Source organism: Protomyctophum parallelum, assembly GCF_964188405.1.
Source record: "Protomyctophum parallelum genome assembly, chromosome: 10".
Classification (NCBI taxonomy): domain Eukaryota; kingdom Metazoa; phylum Chordata; class Actinopteri; order Myctophiformes; family Myctophidae; genus Protomyctophum; species Protomyctophum parallelum.
The window spans coordinates 9,476,503-9,499,078 of NC_139704.1; the positions used below are offsets into that span (position 1 = coordinate 9,476,503).

Here is a 22,576-nt window from a genome sequence, read left to right on the forward strand (position 1 = left end):
ATAAGGTCAGATCAACATATGGAATATCAGAACACGTCAGCTCCATTAATGGAGATCTAAGGGTTTGAGGTCAGATGCAGAGTTCCTGGCCGGCCCCATATATGCAGATCCAATGAGGTCAGTGTTGTGATCTTCATAATGGAGACAGGCAGCCACATATGGTGGCGTGATGTGTCACGAGACATGACCATACCAACTGACTGGAGATGCAGGTTTTCTTAGTCAATGCAACAATTAATATATTTAATTTTTAATTTTCAATCAATCAATCATGGAAATATGGGTGAAAGTAACAGGATCTGGTTGCCCGGCGACAACCAACAACCCAATCACGGCGTGACCGTCCCTTTGGCCAATGGGATGTATAATAGACTACCGGAACGAAAGATCCCCTCCCTTCGTTCGGCCGGGCTGGTGGCTGGTAGGTGTGTCTTCCGGCTTGCCTGAAGAAAGTTGAGGGAGGTTCGGTGGCAACTGGGTTTTTGCAAAAATGGACAGCCAGGGAAGGAAAGTGGTGGTCTGCGACAACGGAACCGGGGTGAGTAGATTGTATTCGGACTCGTCCCTCATTGAACGGTTGTTTTTCGGTCGCGGTTCGGCGGCGCAGTTCTGTTGAACCGTTTGCTGAAACAGGAAGTGGGGCAGCTTGCTATATGCTGTCAGCATTAACGCTAGCTAGCGTCAATGGGTGGGTAACACACATAGCTTAGCAGAGCAATGTTCACCCATTCAGAGAACAGACTGATATCCAGCTGAGTTGCCGCTAAACTATGTGATGAAAACAGAATATATATTCTGACCGCACATTTCCTTATGGAGGTAACCGTTAACAGCTCTGTTATATGCTATAGCTAGCTGACAGCTAGCCCCATATTTTCCCTCTCCCTACGCTCATTCTGTAGCTCCAGAATGAGCGTAGGGAGAGGGAACATATGGGGCTAGCTGACAGCACGGTAGCTAACGGCAGCTAGCTGGCTGCTATCATTCAAGCCCACCGTTTCGAAATGGCCAGACAGACACATTTAAAGTCCGTGATAATCTATGTGAAAAGTGTAACATGGAGAAGTAGAAAACCCGAATTTCTCTATATATTCATGTCCTGTGCGCTGTTGCCTAACCGGTGTTATTCCGAATGATTGCGGATCGCTGTTGAACTGACGTGAGGAAAGGTGTCGTGAGACGTGATAACTGCACGGATAACTTAAATTAAATACAAATATAACTCGCGACGTTACTGTATAACGGTGGTCACGGCAGATTTTGTCTGACTGCCTTGATCTGCGTGATTTCGGTATGTATTCATGTGCAGCAGCACACACTGCCAGGCCAGCACAGAACAACACTTCATTTAGTGCTCTAAAATGAATGAGACGATGGCCCCCTGCCCTGTCAAAACTTGCATAGTTGGAGCCAGCAAACGGAAGTCGAATATATTAAACGAGTGCCGTTTAAAGTGTGCTGCTTTAAGAAGCACTTGTGTTTTTACTGTCGGCAAATGGAATGAATCAGGAATGATGTCATTCCAACGTACAATCGTTGCAACGTCCCGTGTTTATATTTAGTGACTGACTCACTGGAAATCAGCCCTGTAAGGGGGATTTACCCCAGTCAGCAGTTAAATAAAATCCACAGCTCAGTTTATTTTTTTTGCTTGAAAGTAGAGTTAACGTGGTTATGGTTATGATGTGTGTTGGACTGGAAAGTTATTCAAAGCCCACTGAGATTCAAGAGGTTTTATTCATACAGTACATCAAGTGAAGTGTGTGCAGTGAAATGACCACTGTACAGGAAGTGGTATTGGTGACAGTAGTTACTGGAGAGGTGTGTTGACAGTTTTAAGGAACCTTACATAGTCGAGCAATATACAAAGAAAAGAGGACCCAACATACATAGTCAGAAGGTAGCTGCAAGCAACTTAGAACATATATTGCTATTATTTGGCATCTATGTTGCAATAAACCCTTGACCCATTGATTGAAACCGCTTCCAAACTCGAAATCTTACCTGCACACAATTTATTGACAGAAAATAGCCCATTAGTCATAACATGTCTATTGTGGATTTTTATGAAACATAGACTTGACAGAGCTTTCCGTAGAGCTGTAAACTTGGTGAGTTTTAATGTAATTTTAATCAAATCAGATAGGACTTTTCGGTTTCAATCATTGGGCTGGTATTGCAACTTGGATGCCAGATAGCATTCTAGCATCTACGTTTCTTGCGGCTAGCCACTGATTTATAGTTTTTTCTTATTGCAAGTTTGAACACTATGCAACTTTTAAATGGACAAACTAAATGTTACTACTGCGAATGCATACAGTAGGCATAATAATCTGCATTTCATCAAAATGTGTCATGTCTTCTTTCTGTTTGATTCCCTCGTCCTTAGTTTGTCAAGTGTGGCTATGCAGGCTCCAACTTCCCAGAGCACATCTTCCCTGCGCTGGTCGGGAGGCCCATCATTCGTTCCACTGCCAAAGTGGGAAACATTGAGATCAAGGTAAGGCCAAGGCAAATTTAGGGTATTAGCAGTGAGCAGATTTTGGTAGATTTTGTATCTAATGTCCTGACAGAATCAGTTGAGAAACAAAATAATCCAATTTTGTCCAAACTGAGTGGATTCATTTCCTTTATTTACTGGACTAAGCTGATCACCAAACGTACTTTAGTTACGTAATCAGCCAGTCCCTGACTGGCCGACGGACACCACCGACATACGACCGACATATAATGTCATAAATTCTCCTTTCATTGTCTATGGCAAATGTGAAAGGGGTTAGGACAAAAAGCTGTATATATAGCACCCCTCAAAAATACAGCATACTGTCATTATACTGTCCTAGAACAGTGCCCGTTGGGGGATGAGCAGGTGTGATCAATGATGGGCGAGGTCGTGCATCATTGTGATGTCGGCATCATTGTGATGTCAGAACAGGCCAGCTCTATATATGGAGATCTAGGGGTGATCAGTGCCCGTTGGGGGTGATCTGATCAGGTGTGATTAGGGTGAGGTCGCATCACTGATGTCAGAACACCATTGTGATGTCAGAACAGGGTAGCGTCGCAGTCCCACCCCCTTTCATGACGACGACAGGCCCAGAAGAGAATTCCCCATTAACTCATACAAAGCTAAATGGCAGTAGCAATAGTTCAGCACAGGCTAACATAGATTTGTTCTATTTTTTTAGAAAGAGAGTTGTAAGATTTTTTGAAACCTCAGGAAAAATTAATGGGAAATTCTCTCCCGGGAGTTCTGTGTCAGGCTTAAAAATAAATAAAAATAATTTTGTTTCTATGTCAGTGGTTGTCAAAAGTTTTTCATGTCAAGTACCCCAAAAATGATACGCTATTGGCCGCCGACCCCCCATCTGAAAATGTTGTTCCAGACAGGGACCCCTCCAGAATCAAATAAGTATTTGAGTTAAAAATGTTAGCTCTGGCCCAGGCCGTAGCGTAACGGTCTGGGCACCGGACTGGTGATCCAGTCGCGGTGTGCCGCGGGTTCGACTCCCGAACCCGACACGGCCTTTACCGCATGTCATCCCCCCATCTCTCTCCCGTTTCCTGTCAGCCTACTATCTGTCCCTTAAAAAATCAATAAAAGGCGTAAGCCGCAAAAAAATCTTAAAAAAAAAAAAAAAGTTAGCTCTGAAAGAATATATATTCAAAGATTTGCGCCACATTTTCAAGATTTTTCAAAAAGATCTACAAACTCGTAGCGCGGCACTCGGTGGAGTCGGTGCCACACTATGAGCTTGTAGATCTGCTATTTTTCAACATCTAAAGATGAACATAATGCTTAAAACACCAAAAGGGGTGTCCTGAATGGCACTAACACTGTGGTAATTTTACGTCTATTTAAGTCCATTTCATATCAACTAATTTTCCTGTACATGACGACGAGTTGACGACGTGTTGTTGTGCCGTCTTAGCCATCTATTTCTTTTCACCAAGAAACCTGGAAAAACAGAAATAGCAACAGAAACGACTAAAAGCTCTTACACCAGAATACTATGAGAGAATTGTACCTTTACTTTCGTTAAAATAAAAGAAATGCAACCCCTCTTGTTCTAGAAAATGCAAGTCAATATTGTAAATTTGTGATTTATTGCGAAGCCCTAGTCTTCAACAGGTGTATTTGGTATCCGCTATAAGGGTGAAGGAATGCTAGTTAGCCTAATATATACTTGGTTGTGACACTCTCATGCAACAACTTCAATTAGTCTGTTGAAAGAGTGTCTCTCGGAAATAGGTTCAGGTTAGTGACTGACAGTGGTGAACAGGTGATGGTCACGGGTCAGGCTGACCATAAGGAGAGGAGGCGGAGACAGAGAACCTTTGTGGTATCTTTAATGATACATTTGTGTGTGTGTGTGTGTGTGCTGTACAAAGGAAACAGAAATATACAATATTTGGAATTATAAACATATCCAACAAACAAATCATAACTGGCAGCTCATTCCATATCCAAGGTAATAAATAATATAATCATCAAGTCAGGATGTGTGCTGATTAACCCCCACTGTGCAGGGGAGAACAAACGGTGGCTAAATGATCCAGACTTACGTTTGCTCTTGGACGCACACAGGTTGCAGGAGGTGATAGAAGGTGTAGGTTTATGTTTGGGAGACAGGCAGCAGTGGTTTGGTGATCTGGGTTTTGGGAAATGAGTGCAGCTAGGCCACTTATATAGCCTCCCACACCTGTGCGTGGCCAGGGCACAACCTGCCATTCAATCAGGCTTGATTGGATTGATGAGCCTCTCCATGAGCCTTTTGACAGCTGTAGACTAGAGAGACTGCTCAGATCGGATCTACTCATTGGTGATTTGGCAGTTTTCTTGTTGATCAGGATAGGTGATTGTATGGTATTTTTTATTTTGAATGGCGCCCTATCTCGGTCTCCTCTCCTCTTGTTCAATCTTTGCTTTTATTTCTGTTGTGTTTTTATATTTTTTTATCTGTCCACCTCCCCCTACCCCACCCCTCATGTTGAAGTAGAACCCCCAGAAGATGGTAAGTGCAGGTTGGTGTGCGCCTCCTGTCCATGCCCTGGTTGCCTGACTTCATGTTTGAACCACTACCAAAATGTCATTGTTTTTGTTTGCTTGATTTTGTTGTTCTTCCTGTTTTCTCTTAATTGTTTAACCAGTTTTTTTCCCCCTACTCACATTGTTTTTGTTCAACAGCTCGGCTTTGGTTTGAATTATGAGGAATGGAGTTTTGAGTGTTCTGCTATAAGTTTAACAACCCTGAGTTATACTCCAAATATAGTGTGACATCATCATCAAACCAGGAAGTTATGCGGGAACGCCTACTGAGTGCCAAATAATTACTTTCTAGCATTGACAGCTCATGCATCCAAACAGAAAAGGCCAATATGATTGCATTAAACAACGTTAAATAACATTAAACTCACTTTGCCACTCGATTTGCCATTCACTTTATGCATTCGCATACCCTCTATATTCAGTGTATGACAAAGGCGTACAAATCAGGCTTTCAGACCTGTTGACAGACTTTGATTGATTGTTTGAATAGTCTTGTTTCCATTTAGGCCCTATGCAATCAATTCATAGACTGGTGCTCATGTTTCTCTGACATAAAAAAAGAAATGAATTACACATACACTGCACTAATGCACTTCCTCTCCCCTGGCTGCAAGTGTGGCAGAAATAGCTGCGATGATTGTCGACCAGCTGTTATTATTGATGGAGGGGCTAAAATAAAAATTGGACGAGTTCCACTCTTCTTGCTGCTGATGTTCTGTTAACATACTGGACCACCCCTTTCCCTGTGCTGACTCTATTTTGGGTCTCATAATCATAACACTTCCACAGACCTCAGGTAGCAGAATCTGAAGCTCCAGGTTAGCTAATAGCAACAGCCTGGGTAATAAGAACTATATGCATGAAGACAACATTGCATTATTGATTAGTTTCCTAAATTGAACTAGATCTATATATTTCCATTTTCCAATCAACATGTCGAGATCACATGTCCCACACTGCCAGAAAGTGTTTTCTGCTAAAACTGTAGCAGAGGTGACCTGCACCATCAGGATTACAACAAGACAGACATACGAAGGCACTAGGCAGGAGACAAAACCACATGTTTTCTTTTTCCCTTCCTTTTATTGAAAACACACGGATGTGTTGCCTGTTACTGGGACTCTAATCGGTGCCAAAGCCCACAGGGTGAACCCATAAAATGGCCGCCGTCTGTAGGCTTTTGATGTCTCCCAGTGGAATGTGAGATGCTTGGCTGTCTGGCTAACACTCAGCTAATCAATTGGTGTACATGGTTTACGTTGCAGCTGGTTCACATTGCCAGGTTTTGCATGGCCGGTTGCTGGTTTGATTTGATTTTTATGTCTGGATGGTGGTGTTTTATCAATCTTGTGCTATAGCTAGAGGATCAAGAGTTGATGGTCATGAGAGTCAAATGCATGGAAATTGCTGTCTTGTGCATGCTGGGGAAACTAATTTCATATGAAAGGGAAGAACGTTGATTTCCTAATTGGACAATTGGACAAGAAGTGTTATTGCTGCCCTCATAATTCTGATTAATGGAGTGAAAGATAGGATTACATTGAGTGCTTATACCTAAATATTAATACATTAGGCTAGAGGGGATAAAGTTGCCTACTTCTCTTGCCCTCCTTGACTGACAACTGCTTTGGCTGTCGACGGAAGAAAGGATCGGACCATGTATAGAATTAGAACCATATTCTATATGAAGTATATAGGGTGGCAAAAGGCACTGAACTTGACAATGTTTTACAATCATCAATCAAACTTTGCTCTGCTGTCCTCTCCTCTGTCCTCTCCCAGGACCTGATGGTGGGTGATGAGGCCAGTGAGCTGCGTTCCATGCTTGAGGTGAACTACCCAATGGAGAACGGCATTGTCAGGAACTGGGATGACATGAAGCATCTTTGGGACTACACCTTCGGCCCAGAGAAGCTCAATATTGAGTCCCGCAACTGCAAGATTCTGCTGACTGAGCCGCCCATGAACCCCACCAAGAACCGAGAGAAGATCATTGAGGTGAGAGTAGGCAAGACCCTCATCTCTGCAGTCTGCATCCACATAGTGGCTCTGCTGGATGAGGATTAAATCCCACTTGAGATTTAGATCTAGTCTATTCCTTATGCATTCCACCTGTCTGTTTCAATACAGAGGATATGAGTGCGATACCATTGTGTTGCTATGGTAATTGTTGTGTTTTTACTAGTTTTTGTTTTTCCTGTCTGGTTTTGACAATCCATTGTTCTGCAGGTGATGTTTGAGACTTACCAGTTTGCAGGCGTCTACATTGCTATACAAGCTGTGCTTACGCTTTATGCTCAAGGTAAGCCTACACATGAATGTTATGGCTGCAAGTTAAGTGCTTTGACCTATTTACAACAAAGATTTTTTTGCAATACAAGATTGCTTTATTGTGAGATCATATTGCTTGTAACTCGAAGGGCATAGATTTGAGGATGTGGAACATGTGGATGGTGCAAGAGTGAAAAATGCATAGAAAACCCATATATATTTCAAGCCATTTCAAGGTGCCCATGAGCAAGGCTCATAACCCAAAATTCCTCATAGGGAGTAAAATGTTTTTGAATAAAACCTGTGGTTTACTGTGTATAGGTCCCAGATGTTTGTGTGTGTAAATGATTCAATGTGGAGCAGGGTGATTCCTTTTGTATTTTTGTTTCAACTTACAGTACTTAACTGCAATCACATAACACAAAACAAAATAAAATTCATATTAATGTAAGATGTTTCTGTTTAACAAATTATGTGAAACCCCTTGTCCTCCACATGTTATTGACCCCCAATTTAGCACTTGCAATAGGATAAAACAAACACTGTTTGTTTATGGGGTCTGGTCTGTAGGTTACTTACAGATAACTTATTTGTAGTTAATTATTACATTACTTATCTTTTACTTACTAATGCTTATCTTTTGCTTTTAAGTATTATTCACCCAACCAACCTGGCCAACACCTAGTTGATGGTGTTTGAGATTGAACTTTACTGTGTGTATATATTTTTGTGCTTGTTTGTGTATAATATTATTTTGTGTGGGGGGGAGGGGGTGGTGCGCGATGTGAAAACACCAAAAAAAGCACCAGTCCTGGAGCTCCAGGCGCGCTAATTTGCACCGCGGTCTACGCTGCTCTCAGACCCTTCCGACGAGGCTCTTTCTTGGGGTAGAAAAGTGCGTATGACCGCAGCGCAAATTAGCGCGCCTGGAAGTCCCTCGGAGCCCAGGAGGTCGGGTGCGTGAAATTTTCGCCCCACTTGGGCCATCCCGTATGTGATACGCCAATTTCTTGTAACATAGTTGACACACCACTCCTTGCATATTCTAAAATGCAACCACACTTTAGATTTCTTTTGTGGCGGCATGACTGCAGGCTGCTGTGTGTTGGCTTCCTTGTTGTTACCACGAGTGAGGGGGAGAGGGGAGGAGGCGTTGCGGTGCTGCGAGGCGCGAGCATGGCTCGCGGACCAAATGGGGCCGTCTCGCGGACCAAAAGCGGACGCTTTTTTTTAAATGACTATTCGAAAAAATAATCGATTCCCGTGCGTATCGATTGAACGTCGATTAATCGATTTTTTTGGGGTCAGCCCTAGTGTGCTTGCACCTGTGTGTGTATGCATGCGGAATTGCGTATATGTGTTCGGGGTGTGTATAATATACCCATTTATGTGTGTACTGTATATTGTAAATACATTTTGTGTGTACATTTTCAGGTCTTCTGACTGGTGTGGTAGTGGATTCAGGTGACGGTGTGACACACATCTGTCCAGTGTACGAGGGCTTCAGCCTTCCCCATCTGACACGACGTTTAGACATCGCAGGCAGGGACATCACCCGCTACCTCATCAAGGTAACAAGGTCAAAAGGCATGAAACTCAATTTGGGGCACTGGGTTAATCCATTGAGCCTTTTCATTTCCGCCTAAATCAGAGCCAAGCCAACTCTGGGATGTGGCAACAAATCATTTAAATGTTGTTTATAACAGCTAAAAACATGCCTGGCTCTTAGAAACCTCTCCATCATATGACAATTTCAGGTACAAAATCTGTTACTTGCTAGTGAAAAGAAAAATCTCCTTCCATCTTTTATATTAGCTGCTGTCACATTTCTTGCGGTGGAATGTTCCCCTTACTGTACTGTATGTGATCGGAGAACACAGGAACACTGTTGCTCTGACCCTTACACGCTTTACAGTTGGTGAAATGCGGTTAAGGTTTAAACTTTAAACAACTGAAAGTTGCTCTGAGTAAGACCATATCACCTGAAAATGTACATGAATCTAATTGCTGTCTCATCTCCTGGTACAGTTACTGTTATTGAGGGGATACGCCTTCAACCACTCGGCAGACTTTGAGACGGTGCGTATGATGAAGGAGAAGCTGTGCTATGTAGGATACAACATCGAACAGGAACAGAAACTTGCCCTGGAGACCACTGTGTTGGTGGAGTCCTACACGGTAGGCACACACACACACACACACACACACACACACACACACACACACACTCATCAACACTCAGTCAGTCAGCATGCCACACATGCTGAATCCAAATGTCTAGACCAGTGTTTCCCAACCTGTGTGTCGCGGAGCTTTGGTGTGCCGTTTTTATGTGTCCGGTTGTAGACACATACAGTCCTACATGTCCCGACCCAAACACTGAGGAGGTAAAGGACCATAACGTTGTTGTGATTAAACATAATGTGCCACGAATAATAGCTGTCCAAAATAGCTGTCCATAGATGTCCAAACATGATCGCCTCGTTCGGCCAACAAAATATATCTCCCTCCCTCCACAGAAGCGCAGTGATGCCTGATTTATTCTTCGTCGTACACGTGTTATGCTTGCATGCTGAAAATGGCTGATCTACAAGCTCACAACACGTTGCGAGCTTGTCGATCAGCTATTTTCAGCACGTGGAAATAAGCAGGCTGTGAGAACTGAGACCCTTCACAATAAAACCATGCAGCTTTCACAAGTTGGCCCATAATAAAGACAAGGAAAAGGATTAGGTGGCATTTCACATTGCATATGAGCAATTTTCTTCTCCAAAATGTATTTAAAGAAAAAATATATAATAAGGAATTAATTTGGATAATGGTAATGGAGATATTGTAAAAGTTGTCACTTTATTAATCCCAACACTGTATGTATATATATATATATATATATATACACACACTACATACACATACATAATGTATGTAGGCTATATGTATATAGATGGGACATATCTAGGTGTGCCCGAGATTTTTAGGCTATGTAAAGTGTTCCCTGGGACAAAAAAGGTTGGGAAACACTGGTCTAGACCATAGACTGTAAAAAATATGGACAAAGCGTTCCCCGGGTCTAACATGAACGTAAAATGAAGCCTGTAATGATATGCTAATTCCTGATGTAAGTCGCCATCTTTTGGTACCAGCTGGCCATTGGCTGGTTCCGTTTTGTACCAGCTGGTCATTGGCTGCCCAGACAACGAGGCGGGACTTCCCCCCTTCTTCTCCGTTGGTTTTTATTTTGACTCGAGTGGGAGGAGAAGACTCTTGAGTGGGAGGGGAATCCCGATCATAGACTGTAACGGTAGCCACGCCCCTCAGAACATACGCGACTTTATGGTCATTTTTTTAATTAATGGGACCATCATTTTCCAAAAAGAATATTATGACATTAGAAATGAGACTTTAAACTAGTGACTGGAAGAAGAAAGTATTCATGACCATGTTTATTAAGGTAATACAGTCTAGGTGAAGTTGGGCCAAAATACATGGGCCTCTATGGAGCTATGGGGCTTTTTGGGTCCAGTCCAGCGCCACAACAGGCCATTATATGAACTACCGATTTCAAATGAGGCTTCACGAAATATCTGGCTGACTGCCCCCCTGGTCTAGACCAGTGGTTCTACAAGCTCACAATGCGTTGCTTCGTGCCGCGTCGTAAGCTTGTAGATTGCCTATTTTCACTACTACTTAAACATTTGTTTTCTAATTTATGTAAAAAATAAAAATCTGTTTTATTTCTTCACGAAAACATGAAAAAAGATTTTATTGAAATAATTAAAAATAAAGGGACCCATAAAAATGCATCCGCGACCCACAAATGGGTCCTGACCCAATGTTTGGGAAACAGTGGTCTAGATTCTAGACCACTGTTTCCCAATCTTCTAGACTCTAGAACAGGGGTTTTCAACTGGTTTTGATCCAGGGACCACCATTCTGACTAGCAGCAGCCTGGGGACCACCACTGTTGTGTCGGGTGGGTTCATCGTAGATCTACGATGGACCCACCCGACACAATAGTGGTGGGGCATTCATGCACCATGGGTTAAGATTGTTTTTGTTTTCTTCTTACTTGTTACTCACTAATCACACTATCAAAGGCTACATTCATGAGCTGGACAAAAATGTTTCAAAGTATTTTATTATCAAAAGTTTTACTAAAGTGTTTTTTACTTGTACTAAGCAGGACTCAAAAAAAGTCTCAAAATAATAATCCATTTCACATTTGACACTTGGTGCATTTGAAATTGACAGTCACAGTAGGTTTGTTTCTGACAACCCCCCCCCCCACACACACACACACACACACACACACAGAAACAGAATATATATTTTTTATCTTATTCTATTTTAATAATCTTCTCTTTATTTTAACCAACCTGCACTACATTTTACTAGGGCCTTATACAGTACCTTTCTAACATACAGAGGGAACTGTTCATTGTGTACCGTCACTTTAAAAGCGTAATGTATACATCATCGTACGACGGTGTCAGGCACCAAAAATAGCCAATCTACAAGCTCACACCGGGGCTCCACCGGGCGTGTTGCGCCTCCGTCGTGTGCGTCAAAAAACGAACCGGCCAACCGGGGCAATTTTAATGCAGTCACGCAACGCAACACAACGTGTGCAGTGGAGCCACCCTTAATTTCTTTTTTTTTTTTTTTTTTTTTTTGCGGCTTACGCCTTTTATTGATTTTTTAAGGGACAGATAGTAGGCTGACAGGAAACGGGAGAGAGATGGGGGGATGACATGCGGTAAAGGCCGTGTCGGGTCCGGGAGTCGAACCCGCGGCACACCGCGACTGGATCACCAGTCCGGTGCCCAGACCGTTACGCTACGGCCTGGGCGAGCCACCCTTCATTGATTAAAACGGGAACATTCCCTGACGGAGACGCGACGCTGACGGGCCCGGTGGAGCCCGCACCTGGTTGCATCGCGTTGTGAGCTTGTAGCTCTGCCTTTTCGGCAACGATAGACTGAGAAGTTGCACATTGAATAGTGAATACATCACGTATTATGTGATTATTACTATTATTACTATTCAATCGATCCGCGGCAGATATTATAACTCTATGGCAGGGAGATTTGACTTTCCCAAACGTATTATTATTTGCTTGCCTTGGGCAGCAAACACGGTAAGCATGCATGCGTTGGGTGGAAGAGCAGGATGGTTGTTCCGCTGGCAGCTGATGACTCTGTCAGCTTTTTTTTTTGGTTTATTTGACACCTTGAGCACTTGACTTTTTGAATGTTAGATTCGACTTAAGTTATTATTATTATTTACAAACAAGTAAAAAGAGTGCAAATAAGTTTTATATTATATATTAGAAAGGTAAAAAAAAAGTAAAGAAAAAAAAGGCAAAAATATAACTTTTCTGAATGCCTGCCTGCGGACCACCAGCAGTACCTCCGCGGACCACCAGGGGGCCGCGGACCACCGGTTGAAAACCCCTGCTCTAGAAGACTGACATACTTCGGGTCTTTGATTTACGTGCTGTAACTGAATTGCTTTGCATATGTCAAGTGTGCTAGGGTGCAGGGGTGTGATGCGTGAGAAGGGAGACGGATTACCGTTTGTGGCCGTGATTATTATTACTTTAGGTGTCACTGCAATTGCTAGTGTCTTAAAATGTGTCTAAAATGTTTTGTTATCTTTTTTACTGTAGGTTACCAATAGTTTGATTTTAAGTGAAACATGATATTGTGTTGTCACTCACATCCATTCCTTATTGCTATGCATTTTGGTTAATCCACTGGTAAGTCTGCACCCAAAAGACTGACTCTGAAAATCTGCACGATAGTCTGCATTAGTTCCCTTGCAGACTTGATGAATATGGACTTCACAGGAACATGCAATTGCCAGTTTGCAAATCTGGGGTAGTCTGGATATTTGTATTCCTGCACATCATCTTACATGACACACACACACACACACACACACACACACACACACACACACACACACACACACACACACACACACACACACACACACATAAACACACATACTCACACACACACACACAGACAGACACACACACACACACACAGAGACACAGAGACACAGACACACACTTAGCTCAGGGGTTCTCAAGGTTTTTGTCTGGGGATCCCCGGAAATGCTTTGGCCATGTCTCGTGACCCCCGCCCTTGCCCCCCTCAGTACCCCAATACAAATTGACCGCTACAATAACCTTAATAATAGAGAAATGCATCATAAATAAATATTTAAACCAGATCATCATTAAGGAAAGTTTTTTTAATAATCTGGGGACCCCCCCCCCAATTAAATTCGGGACCCCGAGGGGTCCTCAACCCCCAGGTTGAGAATCCCTGTTTTTGATAATACCAGAGAACTCGCCGGTTTACCAACTCGCTGCAGTGAAAAGTGGAGAGAAACACATTTCAATGTCTTCATCGTTATGCTAACATGCTGGCTTCATATAGTATAGTATGTCAAACCCACAGATTAAGTGATCAAATTATTTTGTGCAATTAAATGGTCAGCTAGATAATGATAAAAAGGTGAGTATGTGAATACCAATGATGGTACCAATGATATTTCAGGATATTGTTTACTAATGAATTACATTGTTTTGGTACTTGGTGTTTAAACTTTAGCATTCCTACTTCATCTAGTGTCAACTCTAAACAACTATCCTCTCTCTCAATTCAGTGCAATTTAAATCAAGGTGAAGTAAAACTAAAAAGCACTAAACCGCAGCGAGTCGGAAAACCGGCGAGTTCTCTGGTTACCGTCTTAGATGATTAGACACTGCACAAGCTATGGTGTAATCAGACGCTGTTTGTTGTTTGTTCTGAGATACTCAGGCATTGTGGAGGTTGGCAGTGTTGCTGCCCTCTCATGGACACCGTGTAGATAACTTGTCTCAACTTGGTCTCACCACATTTTCTCCTTCCACATTTAGACTGTGAAAAGGGGAAAACTCCATATATGGTCAGATGTGTTCAGCAGCTGTTTTGGGGGTTAGATATGCTGCTTCTTTTTTGTTACCATTAAGAATTGCAATCCATTTCCAAAATCGAGCCTAAGGGGATGTTCATTTCCAAAAGACTTTTTCTTATGATTCATGTTGAGCTCAAAATAGAATCATGATGGAAAATGACCACTTCTCCCACAAGGCTTTTATTTGAAAAGTATTTTTTAAGTAACCAAACCTGAGAATTTGGGAGGGAGGGGGGGTGGGCGGGTTAAGAAAACCACATGTCCTGTGTTGACTCTGTAAGCTGCTGCGTTAGGACAGGACAGCTGTGCTGACTAGCTGAATTTTCTGTTACCGAAACATAACAAGGGTGAAATGCTGTTCCAGTAGGGTTGCTTTTTTACAAATAGTACCTATCTCTAGTGAAAATCTCTTGAGGAATATCAAAACTACTAAGATCTGCGTTTGTCACTGCGGCCCTTGAGCAAGAGCCTAATTTATGCTTGTAAGTAAAAGTGTCAAAGATGTATTTTCAGCTGAAATATGCATCAATGTGAGTGGCATCAATCAACACAGTGAAAACTCACTGTCACTCTGACATGGACATTAGACAATGCACATAAATTTGCCTATATCAAGGGCATATTGTCTTTCTGTACTTGTGAGTAGGTGGGAAGTGTTTTTTGTGAGTGTTTGAGTGAGGCCATGTGACTGTGCACGCTCGTGCGTGTGGTGAAACAAGGAGGGCAATGTGACTCTGGCCGAAGGGGCCTGAACTGAGTTTGACATCATTTCCTGTGTGGCCACAGTGCGGTGGAGGCTGGCCTGCCTTCCACTTCCTCCCTCTGGCCACAGCTGAATGAAGCCTTTTTATGGAAACGCACACATGCACTGCTTCTACTTAATATATAGGCTACACCTATATGTTCCCTTATGTATATTATAAACTCCTCAAAATAATTTAATTCCGGTCAATTATTTCTCCCCTTCAATAATACCAATTGGTATGGTATTCTATTTTGTTATCGTGGGTTAGTCACCTTTACAACGAGGTATAACTTGTAAGGATCGTGCAATCGTGGAATGAGCAACACTGCCAAAAAGTAGCCCAAATCCCCCGATTACCTACAGAAGGATTTGGGCATAATACACAAGATAAGTTCCAAAAATTACCTTTTACAGTAGGTCAGGGCTGTCCAAAGTGTGGCCTGTGGGCCAAATGTGACCCGGGGATGAAATGTATACAGCCTGCGGCTTCATACCTGAATTGTAGTATTTATTTTTTGCATTGCACGTCTGGTTACATTTGGTAAAGTGAAAAAAGGCAGAGTTATTTGTGTTGTTTACAGCACACACCTGACAAAAGACAACTACAATAACCATTATCCGTTTACCACTCATGCATCCTCTCATATCATCCTCTCAACCTCAATCTCCAGCTTCCTGATGGTAGGTTGATAAAGGTAGGAGGGGAGCGGTTTGAGGCGCCTGAGGCTCTGTTCCAGCCCCACCTCATCAACGTGGAAGGGGTCGGTGTGGCCGAACTGCTATTCAACACCATTCAGGCAGCTGACATAGACACCAGGTACCACCGCACATGCACACACCGATGCATTTCTATTTCATACATTCTGACCGCTAGAGGGCGGTGTTTTCAACACCTGGATATACTTCACGTGCTTGCATAGGTCGAATGTTAATAAATGTGTCACTCGTGACCCCCCTGTGGGCGTGGGGCTACCGATATAGGGCACCCGTACCCAGGGTCCGGCCTCTTTTCATCTTTCGCTATGGAAGCGTAGGTCGTTTGTGCTAACAGCCGCGCCAAAAAAGTCTTGTAAACAGTGTGGTTGAAGCTTGAAGCGTCCTTAAGAGACTGCGTGAGCTGTTTTCGTTCGACTTCTTTATATGGTAAGTAGCAGACGGCTAGCATTAGCATCGAGGGTGTTTCTTCGCCCCACCGCTACTGTTGTCGTGGAGTGTCATAAGTGTCATTCGAGCCAGCGTGTGCTCGTTGTTTGATTAACGTTGGCTATGAGAGTGTTGTTCGTTCCATTGCTAGTTTACACGTGTGCTCGTTGTGTGGCAAACTTTAGGCGACGCTGCAGTTTGTTGGCTACTATTGTTTACGCAACTATTCATTTAGCAGAACTGCAAGCATATAAAAAATATATAAAATAAAGAATATATATACAATATATTATCAATTATTAATGTAATCGGGCCAATAATTATCGTGCAGATAATTATTGTGCATCCCTCCCTACTGACAGCGAGTCTCAGGTTAAATTCCCGAGCTCGGCGGACCATTGCGGCATGTCACTGTTACCCGTCTCTCAAGCCCCCAGTGATTCTCTCCAACGTTGAGGCGCTCGGCCGTAGTGGTAAGAGCGGGGACTGCAAGCGGACCCGTGGAGTTATGGCGAGGAAAACCTGTGCAGCTGGGATTTAACATTGAGCGCCCGTTTGCAAATCGAAAAAAAACTGAAATGAATAGCGGGGGGGGGGGGGGGGGGGCTGTGGCTGTCACTCCGGTTCAGTCTATCCTTTTAATACACTATGTTCTCTCTACACTGAACTATCAATAAAGGCAAGAACAGCCTGAAAAGAAATAGCATAAATAATTAGGGTAATCTGTCTTTGATGTTAAAATCCCTATTTTATTTGATTGGGGGGAAAGAGTTTGTCACTTTGGCTTGTCACTCAAAATAATTGTTGCATTATCTTCAAGCAAAACCATGTACAACCATGGTTATTTAATTGAAGTCTCTAGACAACTGATAAATTAGTGTGCTCTTCTTGTAAAACAGGTCATTTCTGTGGAGCATATTTTTAGGGGTCCAATCAACATACTGTGTTTGTTGTCTGATGGAGGTGTCTATTAAATTGCTATAACATGATTACATTGGATACAGGATAGTGATAAACCTTAACTCAAAACACGATGGATGGCAGGATATGATCCCAGGGGAGGAAGCCCCTGTATCCCCTGATGTAGGTTATGGTTAGAATATACCTGTAGTGGAGACACTGATGCAAATACACACATACCACTAAGCAATTGGAATATACAGTAGACACAGATACTCATGTACTCTACTGTACCTGCAGCCACACATCCCTCTATAGACACAACATACTATTACATTTGGGCATTTTAACCCATTCTGACCGGGCACCCATTTTGGTGTTGGCATCATGTCGTGCTTTAGCTATTGAAAAATAGCAGATCTACAAGCTCATATCGCGCCACCGAGTGGCGCGATACGAGCTTGTAGGTCTGCTATTTTTGAAAAAATCGAAGAACGACTGATATTTTTAGAATCTGATCTCAGGTCAGAATGGGTTAATCAGACCAGTGGGTGTCCAGTGGAAACCTCGTATGAATCTGATCTCAGGTCAGAATGGGTTAATGTATAATCTTTTATCATCTCTGTTCTCTCTCAGGTCTGAGTTCTATAAACACATAGTGTTGTCAGGGGGCTCCACCATGTACCCCGGCCTGCCGTCTCGGCTGGAGAGGGAACTCAAGCAGCTCTACCTGGAGCGGGTTCTCAAAGGAGATGTGGATAAGCTCTCGGTGAGTTTAAAGTATATACTGTTTCAAAACATGTACGTGGATTTTAAGTTCTCACTCAGTTGTCACGACTGATTTCGGCCATTTGGATTTCATGTTGCACACCAAAAGTAGCTGTCTATTTTAGGTTATTGGCTATTTTAAGATTAAAGAGGTTGCGTGGTCAAATAACAATAGAATAGGTTAAAGAGCGTTTATTAGTATTTTATTTAATAAACGCAAAGGTTGAAGCCTCAATTCCGTCAACTGGATGAGAACAGCAGGTTTAGCATGATAATACATTAACATCATTATTCTACATAGTGTTGTAATTTGTTTAGGAAACTGTAGTGTGTTGGGGGGGGGGACTCCTTTCATGCTGTTTCAAATAGTAGACAACTTGGCCTGACAATTTTTTTTCAGTTGTGAGATTTTATTTTACTTTATTCCATCCATGCACATTTATGACAATCACGTCACAATGTAGAACCATGTGTCCAACGAAGGGGTAGTGAGTAGGAACCTCATGTACCCCTTCTTGCCGTGGTGTGGATGGAATCATTCTCTCACCACCTCTACACTTTCAGTCTTCTTGCTAATCTGGAAGCGAGTACGCTGCCTTTTATCCAATATTGGATATTGATGCTATTTTGGATCACTCTCATAGAAACATATATATTATATATATATATATATATATATATATATATATATATATATATATATATATATATATATATATATATATATATATATATTAAATATAATTGAATAATCGAATATAATCACAATTATCCCCCATCCTCATAACTTACTAAATTTGCAATTGCAAATAAATTTGGGCTAACCTGAATCCATCCTTGTTTAGGGCCAATCTCTTCTGATTTGAATGGGGTTCTTAATCAATGTGGCAGGGTCATACAGCCACCAGATGGCGCCATGGACATGTGTTTACCTTAGGTTGACAGAAAGTTTAAATGCTCCAAAGTAATTAATAGCCCAAATTAAAACAGATGGGGCTTAAAAAATAAATAAGATGGTTAATGTAATGTCATTGTTTTATATATTACTTGATTAATTTCAGTTTGTTAAATTTTTGTTTTGTATTATACAAAATTAAGAAAGCATAGATATTGAATGATGGACTGATAGAACGATGAGTATACCAAGAACATGGTATTCCATTTTCTTCTCCACCCCCCACCTGTGCCAAAACGTAAACATCTGTCTTTCTTTAATGTAATTTAATCCAATAATAAATAATAATATGTATATATATATATATATTATTTATTTATTTTGCTTTTAAGTTTATGTTAGACAGCCTCCACACGGATATGCCGTGGCCGGCCTGTGTGCATGCTTGATAGTCCTTTTTCTCCTCAAAATGAGACTAACTACGACCTTATAAAAGTCTAAACTTTGATCACGCTAAGAAAGTGAATCGATGCATAGCCTAGAATGAGAGTGTGGGTGGCTCAAATATGGAGGGCTATCACTTACAGGGTGGGCGGAAGTGACCCGTCTTGTAAGCTTATAACGTGGATTTCTCTGGCACTAGCGCCATGCTTTGGCCTGGAGGGCTGGAAGATAACGTGTTAAGATAAAACGGTGGGTTTGAAATAAATAATATCTTTCCAGTTTAATCATCTCAAAATCTTCATCTCTCCATGTTGCAGAAATTCAAGATCCGCATCGAGGACCCTCCTAGGCGTAAACACATGGTATTCCTGGGCGGAGCAGTGCTCGCTGACATCATGAAGGACAAGGATAACTTCTGGCTTACCAGGGAGGAATATCAGGAGAAGGGAGTCCGTGTGCTGGAGAAGCTAGGAGTTACTGTCAGATAAAGCACCACCTGGCTCTGAAGCCAGAGTTATTCTTAGTTGCATGCAGGTGTCGCGCACCAGAAATATCCAATGGGGAGTTTAAAGAGACGCAGTACTCCTTCAAAAACGTGTATGGCATCAAAACCACTCAAATGGAATCCTTTGAAGATGTTTCCATGCCGCTGGTCAAGGATCTCATTCGTTGCAGGAATGGTCTGCTTTTTACTGACTCCGACGCGTTGTGAGCTCTGAGATTTCCGGGGCGCGACACTGGTGTGCAACTAAGTGTAAATCACGCTTGACAGATGCACACTCACATACACCAACATATACACACATTCTCTCCTCTCCCTATCGCAGAATATATCAACTTATCCATCTTTCTTTTTATTCACTTCTCAGTAGCTACCAAACCATCAGAAGGGGGGAGTGTCAGTTAAGTAATGCCATCACCGCCCTCCTCTTCTCCCTCTCCTAGACTCTTCCCCTCTTCTGTCCTTTCTGATGGACTGTAGTTTAGTCGTATCTTATCTCACCTGGCTCCAGGTTGGCTGATGTCCTCCACGCCAGTCTGTGAGAAGCAATCTTCTTCGCAGGTTACGTACAAGCCCTCCCTTGATACTAGGTGTTGAAGGGAGATGTTGCCTATCCACTCTATTCATATTTCACTTTTACTACAGGTTTATTGGGTTATAAATCAGGGTGGGAAACTGACGCCAGCCAACAAGCCAAAGGCAGGTACATTTTAGCTGTGGCTGGATTACACACTATTCTTTGGTAAGCTAATATACTATTCTAGACATTATTTGGACTTAATTTTATGTTCTAAAACCCTAGCCGTTTGGTCAGTGAGTCTACTCTAGTTAGCTACTTTAACCAGCCATTATTCAAAGGCTGTATTCTATGCTTATTAATCTATTCCCATTTGGTTTGCTAGTGAAGTTTGTGATGTTCCACAAAAGAAGTAAGCTTCCTGTCTTGCTTGTAACCCTCCATAGTATCACAATCGGGGTGCACCACAAACAGCCACAGGCCGGTTTCACTCGCATAAGAACAGATTCCAATTGAATGAGGAGTGATATGCCGATTTTTATATAGGATATCATGATTGTTTCTTTTTTTTCTGATGTTTTTCAGGGAGAGGGATTTCTTTTTCTTTTTCCTTCTGTTGGACATATGTGTTCAAGATGTCTTTAATTTAATTTTTTTTTACCTTTATTGTTCGTTGCTGTGCACTACTACCATTGTAAATGGAGTACATACATTGTGGTAAAAGAAGTTCCTCCATGTTTTCATGAATTAATTATGGTGATGACGGTTTATAAGGGACGGATAAGATAAACACACAAACATGCACGCAAGCTCGTGTGAACTTGTCATCGGCTGTGTGATGGTACTTTGAGGTACAGTATATAAGGGTTCAGGGGTCGGGCTAACCGGAGTTGCTATTTTGGGTCTTTTTTTGCGCTGCCGTTTGTAGATCTTCAACTGAATGAGTATGTTTAAGCAGTTGTAGTGACATTATGGAGTCTGGAGATGCTATAGCACTTCACCTATCATATTCTTTGAGATCTACTGATGTGTAGAGAGCAAGGGAGGTTCGATGGATCAGGAAGTCGGTTATAGAGTACCACATCATGGAGAGAAATTTAGTATTTTATTGATGTGGAGATGCTGTTGAGACTAGTATTTAAGTTTTCCTGGTCTTTATTCCCAACGGTTTTGGCATAATGTATATTGGAGGCACTTCTATTCAGTCTGATACATGTATATTTTTTTGTTTAAATTTTTCTTTTTTCATGAACTTCTATCCAGTGCCAAGCGCAATTATTGTTAACTGGATCTCATGTTTCATGTGTTTTTATTTTCCTCTGTTGCTGTCTTTTTGTTTTATTTTCCTTTATTGTTCATAGCATAACTGCCTAACGCTGATTTAAATAAAGAAAAGTGATTTATAAGGAACAGCGTGTGTGGCATGTTATTTTTGAACCCACAGGTAACATTCCGATTGAATTACTTAATTACAAGGTTCCTGCACTGGTCTGGAAAAGTAGGGATAAGTGAACTTGATTATTTCCCGGTGTTAAGTTGGGGATTGCACAAAAGTCAAACAGTATGGAAGACATTTTGGTGTCAAAACAAAATGCTTTAAGATTCACCAACAGTGTTTCAGTACTGTACAGCAGTTTACAGACAGGCATAAAAGAAGATGGAATTGATTATTTGAAACTAAGTATTTATAGTGTTTTTAAGTTTTGTCAAGAGAAGGGGACAAATGGTGGGCTGATCAATAACTAGGCCATGTTGCCCGATTAAACATTTATTACACAGCCTATTATTTGCCTATATAGATTATTATAATGGCTTTCCTTTTCAAGTTCGCAATCACAGCACACCTACTGTTGTATTGATCTTGCCATCTTTTCTATTCAGCAAAACGGATGTAATCAATTGGGACATTGACAGGCAGCACGAGAGGCATGTCCGGACTTTGACTGACTTGTGGAATCCAGGGCAGCTCTCATTGGCCCTCTGTAACCATTGTGGCCCACTCAACCAAATGTGTTACGAGACCTACGTCATCGCTTCCGCCCTGACCCCCCCCCCCTCTCTCCCGCCCCGCTCCGTGGAGGAGCTGCTCGCCTGCATGTAGGCAATCCAACATGGTTGAGTCTACATCCCATAGCCTGTCAGGACGATCATGCTTTGATTGGTTTAGTTGGTTGTGAGGTAACCCCACTGGTTTCAAAGCCAGTCTACGAGTTTTCACACTACTTTTTTTTACGCTAAAAACTATTTAAGGGTGCGTGTTACTCTACTTTACTCTAATATAATGTGGCTATACGTAACGTTAGTGTACTGTTAGCTGACCAATCACAGCTGTTAATACCTCTCAGACAGTTAAAATGCTACAATTTAAATTA

General features: G+C 42.0%; 1 protein-coding gene across 1 annotated transcript; it reads left to right on the forward strand.

Annotated features, from left to right (window-relative positions):
- The first annotated feature begins 403 nt into the window (after window positions 1-403).
- Window positions 404-21,614, forward strand: actr2b (actin related protein 2b). Its single transcript, XM_083774453.1, has 9 exons — window positions 404-538; window positions 2,390-2,500; window positions 6,833-7,048; window positions 7,280-7,352; window positions 8,756-8,892; window positions 9,350-9,499; window positions 15,707-15,852; window positions 17,715-17,847; window positions 19,503-21,614. The coding sequence occupies exons 1-9, from the start codon at window positions 491-493 to the stop codon at window positions 19,671-19,673; spliced, it is 1,185 nt and encodes a 394-aa protein (XP_083630579.1). The 5' UTR covers window positions 404-490; the 3' UTR covers window positions 19,674-21,614.
- The last annotated feature ends 962 nt before the right edge of the window (window positions 21,615-22,576 follow it).